General features: G+C 39.6%; 2 protein-coding genes across 2 annotated transcripts; both read left to right on the top strand.

The window, feature by feature from the left end:
* The first annotated feature begins 1,899 nt into the window (after positions 1 to 1,899).
* LOC139650033 (E3 ubiquitin-protein ligase TRIM39-like) lies at positions 1,900 to 5,081 on the top strand. Its single transcript, XM_071526564.1, has 2 exons — positions 1,900 to 2,238; positions 2,320 to 5,081. The coding sequence occupies exons 1-2, from the start codon at positions 2,091 to 2,093 to the stop codon at positions 3,492 to 3,494; spliced, it is 1,323 nt and encodes a 440-aa protein (XP_071382665.1). The 5' UTR covers positions 1,900 to 2,090; the 3' UTR covers positions 3,495 to 5,081.
* Positions 5,082 to 9,120: 4,039 nt separating this feature from the next.
* On the top strand, positions 9,121 to 13,115 carry LOC139650032 (nuclear factor 7, brain-like). The gene is made up of 2 exons (XM_071526563.1): positions 9,121 to 10,442; positions 13,088 to 13,115. Exons 1-2 carry the CDS (start codon positions 9,121 to 9,123, stop codon positions 13,113 to 13,115), a joined length of 1,350 nt encoding a protein of 449 aa, XP_071382664.1.
* Positions 13,116 to 13,524: the final 409 nt, after the last annotated feature.

Here is a 13,524-nt window from a genome sequence, read left to right as displayed (position 1 = left end):
CAATTCATCATCACCGATTTAAGAAAAATAAGTCAAAATTCTCTGATTCCAGCTTCTTAAATGTGAATATTTTCTGGTTTCTTTCCTCCTCTATGACAGTAAACTGAATATCTTTGGGTTGTGGACAAAACAAGACATTTGAGGACGTCATCTTGGGCTTTGGGAAACACTGATCCACATTTTTCACCATTTTCTGACATTTTATTTGACCAAACAACTAATCGATTAATCGAGTAAATAATCGTCAGATTAATCGACAATGAAAATAATCGTTAGTTGCAGCCCTACTGCTGATCAGGTTGTCTTTTTCTTCACATACTACTGTCTAACCACTGTTATCCTGCTTAGTACACGACTGCCTCCTGCAGACTGGGGGACTGATGTTAATTCTTTTATGATATGCTTTTAATTCATGCTTTTATATCGTCCCATCTTGATTATTGTAACTCCCTTTTCACCTGCCTCAGCAAAACATCCCTGGATCGTTCACAAGTGATCCAAAATGCTGCTGCTAAGCTCTTGACCAGGTCCTCCAAAAGGTCTCATGTGACACCGATTCTGATCGCTCTTCACTGGCTCCCCATCAAATCCAGAATCCAATTCAAAGTCCTTGTGATCTCCTATAGAGCTCTGCATGGTCAGGCACCTGCCTACATTAGAGATCTACTGCAGCCCTGTGTCTCCAGCTGGTCTCTAAGGTCCTCTGATCAGGGTTTGCTGGCTGTTCCTCGATCTGGGCTAAAAAGTAAAGGAGACTGTGCTTTTGAGGTTGTGGCTCCTAAACTTTGGAACTCTCTCCCTCTGGACTTCAGATCTGTGGACACTGTGGACTCTTTTAAAAAGCAGCTCAAGACCCATTTGTTTAGACTTGCCTTTGTGTACTTTTCTATTTACTTTTGTTTTTATTGTGGGTTTTTTTTGTTTTTTTGTCTGTTTTTATTGTGCTTTATGTCTGTATATATGTTTATGCTTTATTTCCTCTGTGAAGCACTTTGTGAAGTCTCTGCTCTCGAAAGGTGCTATATAAATAAAGTTACTTAGGCCTACTTACTTACTGACAATATGTAAACCTATTTACTCACGCTATAATAAAAGTCACGCTTGCAGAAAAAAAGGATTTTAACCATAGACTGTAAAAAAAGATGGACGTAGTGAGTGTGACGTCACCCATAGGTTTCTGAAGGGCCGTTTTGAAGCCAAAAGTTGGGGTCTACGAGCGCCGCCATGTTGACAGTTTTTGGAGCAGGAGAAGCTAGTGTGAGACCGGGGGTTTCCCACAGAAATGCTGGTCTTCGGGGTCCAGAGTATGACTGTTTTTTATGACTGTTTTTTTTATTACATTCACCTGGCATCCCAGGTGTGTATCAGCCCCTGATTAGACAGCTGGAATGAAAACCAGGAGTAATCAGAGTCCTGAGGACCAGGATATAGAATCATATAGAATTTTGTCTTCACATGAAGTGATCTTGCACTGTACTGTATTGTATTGTTGTCTCTGTGTTCTGTCTGGTATGTTGTCTTTCATGTTGTATTTTATGATGATTGAATGTGTTTTTAATACCTGGCTACAACTGAATTTCCCCTAGTGGGATAATACAATTTGACTTGACGTGACTTGACTTGATCACTGGTGTATAATACCCAGTGAGCAGTGAGAGAGCAATGAAACACACCACTACCCTGCCAAAGCTCCGCCCCCTTCACTGACTCATCAGAGAAAAACCAGGAAACAGAGGTTACTATTCTTTCACTCCTCACTGAGAACAGACACACGCTGAGAGACAGACGATAAGATTCACTTTCAGACCAAACCCAAGACTTCCACTGAGAGAGGACAGCTACAGGAGGAAATACTGGACTACTAGAATACTAGAATACTGGATTACTGGAATACTGGAATACTGGGATACTGACACCTCAACCTGCTGCTGACTCCTCACACTGAATGCGAGTTTTAGAACCACGACTCAAAGTGAAAGTAATTTTCAGTGACGTTTCTGGAGGAGGGAGTGATACCATGACTAACTGAATGACTGATTTCCTGTTTGAGCTGTCTGCCCGGTGTGTTTTTAACTTCACTCAGAGAGAAAATGGCTTCCAGATCAGAGAAGGATCTCTCCTGTCCTGTTTGCCTTGACATCTTTAAAGATCCTGTCCTCCTGTCATGTAGCCACAGCTTCTGTAAAGCCTGTCTGCAGGAATGCTGGAGAAGGAAACAAATGAATGAGTGTCCAGTTTGTAAGAGTACATCTTCACAGAGTAAACCACATTGTAACTTGGCTTTAAAGAACCTGTGTGAGGCTTTCTTACTGGAGAGAGATCAGAGAGCTTCAGCAGAGTCTGAGCCTCTCTGCAGTCTGCACTCTGAGAAACTCAAGCTCTTCTGTCTGGACCATCAGCAGCCAGTGTGTCTCGTCTGTCTGCATTCAACAACACACACCAACCACAAATTCAGACCCATCGATGAAGCTGCACGGCATCACAAGGAGGAACTCCAGAAATCACTGAAGCCCTTACAGGAGAAACTGAAGCTGTTTAATGAAGTTAAAGGAAACTGTGATCAAACAGCAGAACACATTAAGGTCCAGGCCCAACGCACAGAGAGGCAGATTAAGGAGGAGTTTAAGAAGCTTCACCAGTTTCTCCAAGAGGAAGAGGAGGCCAGGATCGCTGCACTGAGGGAGGAAGAGAAGAAGAAGAGTCAGATGATGAAGGAGAAGATTGAGGGTCTGAGCAGAGAGATAGCAGCTCTTTCAGACACAGTCAGAGCCATAGAGAAGGAGCTGAGAGCTGAAGACGTCTCGTTCCTGCAGAACTACAAGGCTACAGTGGAAAGAGTCCAGCGCCCCCTGCTGGAGGATCCACAGCTGGTCTCAGGAGCTCTGATAGACGAGGCCAAACACCTGGGCAACCTGAGCTTCACAGTCTGGTACAAGATGAAGGAGATGGTCTCCTACACTCCTGTGATTCTGGACCCAAACACTGCCGATCCAAAACTCATCCTGTCTGAAGATCTGACCAGTGTGAAATGTGGAGAAATTCGGCAACTTCCTGACAGTCCAGAGAGGTTTAAATACCACTCTGTCCTGGGCTCTGAGGGCTTCAACTCAGGAACTCACGGCTGGGATGTTGAGGTTGGAGACGATACAGTGTGGTTACTGGGTGTGGCAGCAGAGTCTGTCCAGAGGAAGGGAGACATATGGTCTGGATTATGGAGAATAATGTTCTATAATGGTAAATACACAGCACGCTCCCCATCAGATCCAGACACTGTTCTCCCAGTGAAGAAGAAGCTCCAGAGGATCAGAGTGCATCTGGACTGGAACAGAGGAAAGCTGTCATTCTCTGATCCTGATACTAACACACACATACACACCTTCACACACACTTTCACTGACAGGCTGTTTCCATACATTTTGACTACAGATACACTTCCTCTGAAGATATTACCAGTGAAGGTCTCTGTAACAGCACAACTAGCCATCCATTTCTAAAGGGGAATAACACTTAACGATTAATTTCATGTTATTCTTATTTCCATATATATATATATATTTATATATATATATATATATAAATATGTATGTATATACAGTATGGGTAAATGTGTGTGGGGAAATCAGGTCGATACAGCAACAGAATATAAATATGAATATAGCAAATAAGGCTTCTGTGAACAGACGCAACATTTGAACACAGCATGTTTAGTAGTATGTATAAATGAGTGATGTATAAAGTATGCAAAAAAGTATGGATTCTGGGGTGTATTCAATAACAGCAGTAATACATACTGCGACTACATCTTTGTTGCAGCCACACTTCCTGTTTTGGGCTGAATAGACAGCTGCAGTTTTAGCTGCAGCAAAAATGCTGTGCGGAGACAAGTCTACATGTTAAATTGAATTTTCTCTATATTCAGATGCAAATTCTTAAACCGATTTTTCTCTATATTTAGACTATAGTCTTTTGATGTGATTTGAATTTTTCTTATTTTATATATTTAGTTTTGACTTTTTATTTCAGTTGTTAGTTTTCAGTGTGGGTTTGGTATACGTAGTTTAATTTAAATTTAGTTTCAGGTCTAGTTTTACTATTTTTGGTAGCTGTGGAATTTTTAAGTCTTACAAAAGTTTTACAAGGAGAAAGTTTTTGGTTCAGTTTGAGGTCTGAGGTGTGTTGTTTTCATTTTTATTTTAGTTTCCGACACTGATTTTTAACACATAGTTTTCATCTTATATGTTATAGTTTTAGTTTATAATAATAACCTTGCTCCAGTGAAAAGTTTAACCGGATTTATTTTGTTCTTCGTCTTCTATCTTCCTTTATTCCAGGTTCTTAGAGTTTCTCTCCACTGTAACTAGTCATGTCTTAAAAACTAGTCTTAACAAATGTCATATACATGATACAGTGTCCATGCGGTAAGATATGATATATATATAAATGATGTAATGTAATATGCATTGGTGAAACATCCCGTCCCCTAAAAGAGCGAGTTGTATCAAAAGAAATGATGAAACTAATCAGTTACCAGACATTTTAAGCAACAGATTGAACAGATTAAACCAAACCAAAGAGGTGGCAACATTGCCCACATGAGAAAAAAGATGGAGGCCTTCTGGACATTTTATCTTAAGAGTTTATTTTTAAAGTTTATTAGGATTTTACAATCAAATAGTTCAAATAGTTCCTATAGATTTTATATTCAATTATTATTATTATTTATTATTTTTTATTTAATCTGTTTTATCTATTTATTTCAGATTTCACTCTGTAGCCTTTTATATTTTGTATCCTCCTGTGCCTTACGGAGTGAAGAGGGAAACTTTTGCTGAACTTCTATATCTTGTTGGTAACCAGTGGGTGTTTTTGTCACATGACCACATGCTCTGCTCCTGTATGGCTCAATGAAACAATGTGTTAGTATTCTATTGGTTGTTATTTCCACTGTCTCTTATTCTATTGGTTGATTTTAGGTTGATTTTAGTGTGCTTATGTATATGTATAGGCTTTTAGACATATTGATTCATAAACCCTGATGAAGGCCACAGCCCAAACGTGTTGGTTTTGCTAATAAATGTTGTTCCCAGTACTCCGAAGTGTTGCTGGAATCTTTTCTTTTCCAAATGCACGAAACATAGCATTACATATCATAAAGCTGAAAGCATTATAACAATATGACCAAGAGACATGCAAAAGTTAACTTGCTGCAAAGCTATACAAGTACCCCTGACTGCAGTGTGCAGATTGGGGCTGTGCTCAATGTGGGCGGAGTCAAAAGTTTGACTCCGCCCACATTGAGCACTGCTGTATGTCGCCGCTATGCGTCTGTGCGTCCGCCATATTGGAGCGGTCAAGATCCGCTAGTAAACAAATGCAATGTGTATTGAGAGATGCAGACTTCTCTACAAAATCCTTAATTCTGACCCAATTTTCATGAAAATTGGTTTGTTATAAACGTGAGAAATTGAACATGATACTGGTTGCTTATTGGAATTAAATTCAGTTACTGGGAGCGGATCTAATCAGCTCTATGCCAAAACATTAACCTTCTGAATAGCCACAACTTCCTCTGGGACATGCAGACTCCGATCTATGAATAGGCAACATCAAGTGTAAATTATTTAGAATTTCAGCTTTTGTGAGTTTCTCCAAAAATGTAGATTTCTATATCTACATCGGCAGAGACTGTATCACCTCAGACATCTGAGGAAATTCCGAGTGTCTCCCCAGATACTAAATAGACGTTAACAAAAAAAAACTATTACACAGTAACGTGGCTAATAATTATACAACAACATATTTGCGTTCATATATAATTACATAGTACCGGACCTGTAAAGTGAAGCGTATCTATTTTCTACAATTCAATAATAATTCCTATGTATTTACCGGACCTGTAAAGTGAAGTGGGTATAATTGGATAATAAAGCATACAATGTGACCATGTTTATTTTCTTTATTGGCATTTAAATGGTACAGACAGCAGCTTACATTCCATACAGACCAGACCGTAAAGTGTCGGGGGATCAGTTTTACAGATATTGAGCCGTTCTCTAGCTTTAGCCTATCCCGGGGTCAGTGAGAGATTATGCATGCTACGAACTTTAGCACCCGCCTGGGAGCTAACATAGCTAACTTTTCTACAGTGCTGGCTGTGTTAGTTACCTAATGCTTGGCCATACCTAGTTTAATACATCCATGGTCCATGCATGTCTCTAGCTAACGTTAGCCATGCCTATGTTAGCTTCGGGTGATTTCGCCGGGGATTGAGCACGGCGCCACTTTTGACTCCGCCCACATTGAGCACAGTCCTGCGTTTGACTCCGCCCACATTGAGCACAGCCCCGTGTTTGACTCCGCCCACATTGAGCACAGCCCCGTGTTTGACTCCGCCCACATTGAGCACAGACCCGTGTTTGACTCCGCCCACATTGAGCACAGCCCCGCGTTTGACTCCGCCCACATTGAGCACAGCCCCGATCTGCACACTGCAGTCAGGGGCTTCTCCAAGCTATAACATTAGCTAACGCAACAACAAACACCCAAACATGTGCACCATTGTTGTTGTTAGCTGCTAATGTTATACAGTTAACTGTACATCTGAATTATTTGTTTGCAGCTAATATGAACCATTCTAATAATAACAAGACTAATCGCTAATCTCTGTGGTAAATTAACACAAGCAGGACAGCAAGCCTGTGTAGCTTTAAGTGCAGTTTCAAAAATCGAATTCTCGTTTTAAAAACACTATAAGCCTTTTAACAATATTTTATGACACACAGAACTGTGTTCATGAAATAAATATTATCTACTTACATTTGAAATTAGAAATTCTTGCCACTGTAGTATACATCCATGCATTTTTTGCATTCATAAACTCAACATACTATGCAGTGGAAACACACTGCATACTCATTTAACGTCACACATAGTATGTTAAAGGATAAGGCCGGTGTTTTTAATGCATTGCTTACCGTCAACAAATCCTATGAAAATAACAAAATCAGCAATTCATCATCACCGATTTAAGAAAAATAAGTCAAAATTCTCTGATTCCAGCTTCTTAAATGTGAATATTTTCTGGTTTCTTTCCTCCTCTATGACAGTAAACTGAATATCTTTGGGTTGTGGACAAAACAAGACATTTGAGGACGTCATCTTGGGCTTTGGGAAACACTGATCCACATTTTTCACCATTTTCTGACATTTTATTTGACCAAACAACTAATCGATTAATCGAGTAAATAATCGTCAGATTAATCGACAATGAAAATAATCGTTAGTTGCAGCCCTACTGCTGATCAGGTTGTCTTTTTCTTCACATACTACTGTCTAACCACTGTTATCCTGCTTAGTACACGACTGCCTCCTGCAGACTGGGGGACTGATGTTAATTCTTTTATGATATGCTTTTAATTCATGCTTTTATATCGTCCCATCTTGATTATTGTAACTCCCTTTTCACCTGCCTCAGCAAAACATCCCTGGATCGTTCACAAGTGATCCAAAATGCTGCTGCTAAGCTCTTGACCAGGTCCTCCAAAAGGTCTCATGTGACACCGATTCTGATCGCTCTTCACTGGCTCCCCATCAAATCCAGAATCCAATTCAAAGTCCTTGTGATCTCCTATAGAGCTCTGCATGGTCAGGCACCTGCCTACATTAGAGATCTACTGCAGCCCTGTGTCTCCAGCTGGTCTCTAAGGTCCTCTGATCAGGGTTTGCTGGCTGTTCCTCGATCTGGGCTAAAAAGTAAAGGAGACTGTGCTTTTGAGGTTGTGGCTCCTAAACTTTGGAACTCTCTCCCTCTGGACTTCAGATCTGTGGACACTGTGGACTCTTTTAAAAAGCAGCTCAAGACCCATTTGTTTAGACTTGCCTTTGTGTAAATTTCTATTTACTTTTGTTTTTATTGTGGGTTTTTTTTGTTTTTTTGTCTGTTTTTATTGTGCTTTATGTCTGTATATATGTTTATGCTTTATTTCCTCTGTGAAGCACTTTGTGAAGTCTCTGCTCTCGAAAGGTGCGATATAAATAAAGTTACTTAGGCCTACTTACTTACTGACAATATGTAAACCTATTTACTCACGCTATAATAAAAGTCACGCTTGCAGAAAAAAAGGATTTTAACCATAGACTGTAAAAAAAGATGGACGTAGTGAGTGTGACGTCACCCATAGGTTTGTGAAGGGCCGTTTTGAAGCCAAAAGTTGGGGTCTACGAGCGCCGCCATGTTGACAGTTTTTGGAGCAGGAGAAGCTAGTGTGAGACCGGGGGTTTCCCACAGAAATGCTGGTCTTCGGGGTCCAGAGTATGACTGTTTTTTATGACTGTTTTTTTTATGACATTCACCTGGCATCCCAGGTGTGTATCAGCCCCTGATTCGACAGCTGGAATGAAAACCAGGAGTAATCAGAGTCCTGAGGACCAGGATATAGAATCATATAGAATTTTGTCTTCACATGAAGTGATCTTGCACTGTACTGTATTGTATTGTTGTCTCTGTGTTCTGTCTGGTATGTTGTCTTTCATGTTGTATTTTATGATGGATTGAATGTGTTTTTAATACCTGGCTACAACTAAATTTCCCCTAGTGGGATAATAAAATTTGATTTGTCTTGACTTGACTTGACTTGATCACTGGTCTACAATACCCAGTGAGAGATGAGAGAGCAATGAAACACACCACTACCCTGCCAAAGCTCCGCCCCCTTCTCTGACTCATCAGAGGAAAACCAGGAAACAGAGGTTGCTATTCTTCCACTCCTCACTGAGAACAGACACACACTGAGAGACAGACGATAAGATTCACCTTCAGACCAAACCCAAGACTTCCACTGAGGGAGGACAGCTACAGGAGGGAATACTGGAATACTGGAATACTGGAATACTGGAATACTGGAATACTGGGAATACTGGGATACTGGGATACTGGGATACTGACACTTCAACCTGCTGCTGACTCCTCACACTGAATGTGAGTTTTAGAACCACGACTCAAAGTGAAAGTAACTTTCAGGGATGTTTCTAGAGAAGGGAGTGGTACCATGACTAACTGAATGACTGATTTCCTGTTTGAGCTGTCTGCCTGGTGTGTTTTTAACTTCACTCAGAGAGAAAATGGCTTCCAGATCAGAGGAGGATCTCTCCTGTCCTGTCTGCCATGACATCTTTAAGGATCCTGTCCTCCTGTCATGTAGCCACAGCTTCTGTAAAGTCTGTCTGCAGGAATGGTGGAGGAGGAAACAAATTAATGAGTGTCCAGTTTGTAAGAGAAGATGTTCAAAGAGTAAACCACCTCGTAACTTGGTGTTAAAGAACCTGTGTGAGACTTTCTTACTGGAGAGAGATCAGAGAGCTTCAGCAGGTTCTGAGCTTCTCTGCAGTCTGCACTCTGAGAAACTCAAACTCTTCTGTCTGGACCATCAGCAGCCAGTGTGTCTTGTCTGTTTGCATTCAACAACACACACCAACCACAAATTCAGACCCATCGATGAAGCTGTACGGGATCATAAGGAGGAACTTCAGGAATCACTGAAGCCTTTACAGGAGACTCTGGAACTCTTTAATGAAGTTAAAGAAAGCTTTGATCAAACAGCAGAACACATTAAGGCCCAGGCCCAACGCACAGAGAGGAAGATTAAGGAAGAGTTTAAGAAGCTTCACCAGTTTCTACAAGAGGAAGAGGAGGCCAGGATTGCGGCACTGAGGGAGGAAGAGGAGCAGAAGAGTCAGATGATGAAGGAGAAGATTGAGGGTCTGAGCAGAGAGATAGCAGCTCTTTCAGACACAGTCAGAGCCATAGAGAAGGAGCTGAGAGCTGAAGACGTCTCGTTCCTGCAGAACTACAAGGCTACAGTGGAAAGAGTCCAGCGCCCCCTGCTGGAGGATCCACAGCTGGTCTCAGGAGCTCTGATAGACGAGGCCAAACACCTGGGCAACCTGAGCTTCACAGTCTGGCACAAGATGAAGGAGATGGTCTCCTACACTCCTGTGATTCTGGACCCGAACACTGCCTATCCAGAACTCATCCTGTCTGAAGATCTGACCAGTGTGAGACATGGAGAAGAACAGCAGCTTCCTGAAAACCCAGAGAGGTTTGACTGCCGCTACTCTGTCCTGGGCTCTGAGGGCTTTAACTCAGGAACTTACAGCTGGGATGTTGAGGTTGGAGACAATACATACTGGGCAGTGGGTGTGGCAGCAGAGTCTGTCCAGAGGAAGGAAGACACACAGTCTGGATTATGGAGGATAGGGTTCTATAATGGTGAATACGGAGCACGCTCCCTACCAGATCCAGCTGCTGTTCTCCCAGTGAGGGAGGGGCTCCAGAGGATCAGAGTGCACCTGGACTGGAACAGAGGAAAGCTGTCATTCTATGATCCTGATACTAACACACACATACACACCTTCACACACACTTTCACTGACAGGCTGTTTCCATACATTTTGACTACAGATACACTTCCTCTGAAGATATTACCAGTGAATGTCTCTGTAACAGGACAACTAGCCATCCATTTCTAAAGGGGAATAACACTGAACGATTAATTTCATGTTATTCTTATTTCCATATATATATATATATAAATATGTATGTATATACAGTATATTCCTACAACCTGTAAGATAAAATTATAAGATAGAAAGATAAGAAACTTTATTGATCCCTGTGGGGAAATCAGGTCGATACAGCAACAGAATATAAATATGAATATAGCAAATAAGGCTTCTGTGAACAGACATTTGAACACAGCATGTTTAGTAGTGTGTATAAATGAGTGATGTATAAAGTATGCAAAAAAGTATGGATTCTGGGGTGTATTCAATAACAGCAGTAATACATACTGTGACTGCTACTACATCTTTGTTGCAGCCACACTTCCTGTTTTAGGCTGAATAGACAGCTGCAGTTTAATTTAAAAAAAAAAAAAAAAAAATCAGGAATAGTGCAGGTTTAAAGTGCTTCAGGAAAAAGATGATTAAAGGCAAGCAAAATGCAACAAGAAAGAAAAAGCATAAAAAAGTAAGTAAATAAAATTAAGTCAAAGCAAAAATGCTGTGCGGAGACAAGTCTACGTGTTAAATCAGATTTTCTCTATATTCAGATGCAAATTCTTAAACAGATTTTTCTCTATATTTAGACTATAGTCTTTTGATGTGATTTGAATTTTTCTTATTTTGTATACTTAGTTTTGACTTTTTATTTCAGTTGTTAGTTTTCAGTGTGGGTTTGGTATAAGTACTTTAATTTCAATTTCCTTTCAGGTCTAGTTTTACTATTTTTGGTAGTTGTGGTATTTTTTTTAAGGTATAATGATAGAAGTTTATGTTATAGTTTTAGTTTACAATAATAACCTTGCTCCAGTGAAAAGTTCAACCGGATTTATTTTGTTCTTCGTCTTCTAACTTCTTTTATTCCAGGTTCTTAGAGTTTCTCTTCACTGTAACTAGTCTTGTCTAGTCTTAAAAACTAGTCTTAACAAATGTCATATACATGATACAGTGTCCATGTGGTAAGTTATTAGATATATATAAATTATGTAATGTAATATGCATTGGTGAAACATCCCGTCCCCTAAAAGAGCGAGTTGTATCAAAAGAAATGATGAAACTAATCAGTTACCAGACATTTTAAGCAACAGATTGAACAGATTAAACCAAACCAAAGAGGTGGCAACATTGCCCACATGAGAAAAAAGATGGAGGCCTTCTGGACATCATCATCTTAAAGGTTTATTTCCGTAGGGTATGAATGAGGATTTTTCAATGAAATGGTTCCTATAGATTTTATATTCAGTTATTTATTATTTTAAAAACATTTTTAATCTGTTTTATCTATTTATTTCAGATTTCACTCTGTAGCCTTTTATATGTTGTATCCTCCTGTGCCTTATGGAGTGAAGAGGGAAACTTCTGCTGAACTTCTATATCTTGTTGGTAACCAGTGGGTGTTTTTGTCACATGACCACATGCTCTGTTACTGTATGGCTCAATGAAACAATGTGTTAGTATTCTATTGGTTGTTATTTCCACTGTCTCTTATTCTAATGGTTGATTTTAGGTTGATTTTAGTGTGCTTATGTATATGTATAGGCTTTTAGACATATTGATTCATAAACCCTGATGAAGGCCACAGCCCAAACGTGTTGGTTTTGCTAATAAATGTTGTTCCCAGTACTCCGAAGTGTTGCTGGAATCTTTTCTTTTCAAAATGCATGAAACATAGCATTACACATCATGAAGTTGAAAGCATTATAACAATATGACCAAGAGACATGCAAAAGTTAACTTGCTGCAAAGCTATAACATTAGCTAACGCAACAACAAACACCCAAACATGTACACCATTGTTGTTGTTAGCCGCTAGTGTTATACAGTTAACTGTACATCTGAATTATTTGTTTGCAGCTAATATGAACCACTCTAATAATAACAAGAATAATCACTAATCTCTGTGGTAAATTAACACAAGCAGGCCAGCAAGCCTGTGTAGCTTTAAGTGCAGTTTCAAAAATCATAAGCCTTTTAACAATATTTTATGACACACAGAACTGTGTTCATGAAATAAATATTATCTACTTACATTTGAAATTAGAAATTCTTGCCACTGTAGTATACATCCATGCATTTTCCGCATTCATAAACTCAACATACTATGCAGTGGAAACACACTGCATACTCATTTAATGTCACACATAGTATGTTAAAGGATAAGGCTGGTGTTTTTAATGCATTGCTTACCATCAACAAATCCTATGAAAATAACAAAATCAGCAATGGTTTTGTTTTGCCAACAAGTCTCGTCCATGTAGCCGGTGCCCAATGCAGCCATGTCCCAGCAGCCATAAAACTCCATTGTATTAAAAAAAGCAAATAGTAAACATGTTGTCCCCCACCAATGATGTAGTTCCACCCTTGGGTCAGTCAGTGATTGCTGAGTGAACTTGAAATATGAGTGAAATTGTATAAGCATTTTCATATGGGACAATGAAAGGACAGATTGACCATATATTTCTGTTGCCTACTCTCCTCAGAATTAGGCTTACAAGTTATATCTTGAAATGTAGTAACTGTAATTGTCCTGTTTTTACTCAATACAGTACAAAATATAAGAACTACAATATGTAATAAATACAATCCGTACATTACACAATGTACACTACAATACAATTTATAATACAATATACAATATAACATACAACACCAGGAGCGTGAGTGTTATGAATAATATAAATGTGAAATGATAAGTGATATATGGTATTGCCCAGTAGGTAAGTGGTAATATGATATACGTAGTCAACACTGAGGCACAGTGGTAGTGCAGTGATGATGCAATAACAGAACAACAGTCCAACAACTGGACAATAACTACAGTGTCTTGTGGTTAGAGGTTTGCCCAAAAATTCTCCATTGACTCTCACTTCAACACATCAACCCAGTCTGATGTCTCCAAGTGTGTAGCGTGTGTAGACTGTTATGTTACCTATGATAACTTTAACTGTATTGCTTTACCACTGAGTC

Source organism: Centroberyx affinis, unplaced genomic scaffold, assembly GCF_046629955.1.
Source record: "Centroberyx affinis isolate AG114_WGS23_722 - 3 ecotype Tasmania unplaced genomic scaffold, CSIRO-AGI_Caff_v1 ptg001431l_1, whole genome shotgun sequence".
NCBI classification, from domain to species: domain Eukaryota; kingdom Metazoa; phylum Chordata; class Actinopteri; order Beryciformes; family Berycidae; genus Centroberyx; species Centroberyx affinis.
The sequence above is the reverse complement of the archived record's forward strand: the minus strand, read 5'-3'. Positions and strand labels throughout refer to the sequence as shown.

Excerpts from the sequence above, each read along its gene's own strand:
- LOC139650033 (XM_071526564.1), top strand. The coding sequence starts at position 2,091 with ATGGCTTCCAGATCAGAGAAGGATCTCTCCTGTCCTGTTTGCCTTGAC. Across the intron at positions 2,239-2,319 it reads AATGAATGAGTGTCCAGTTT|ATCAGAGAGCTTCAGCAGAG; the intron begins GTAAGAGTACAT and ends TACTGGAGAGAG.
- LOC139650032 (XM_071526563.1), top strand. The coding sequence starts at position 9,121 with ATGGCTTCCAGATCAGAGGAGGATCTCTCCTGTCCTGTCTGCCATGAC. Across the intron at positions 10,443-13,087 it reads TTCACTGACAGGCTGTTTCC|TTTTTACTCAATACAGTACA; the intron begins ATACATTTTGAC and ends GTAATTGTCCTG.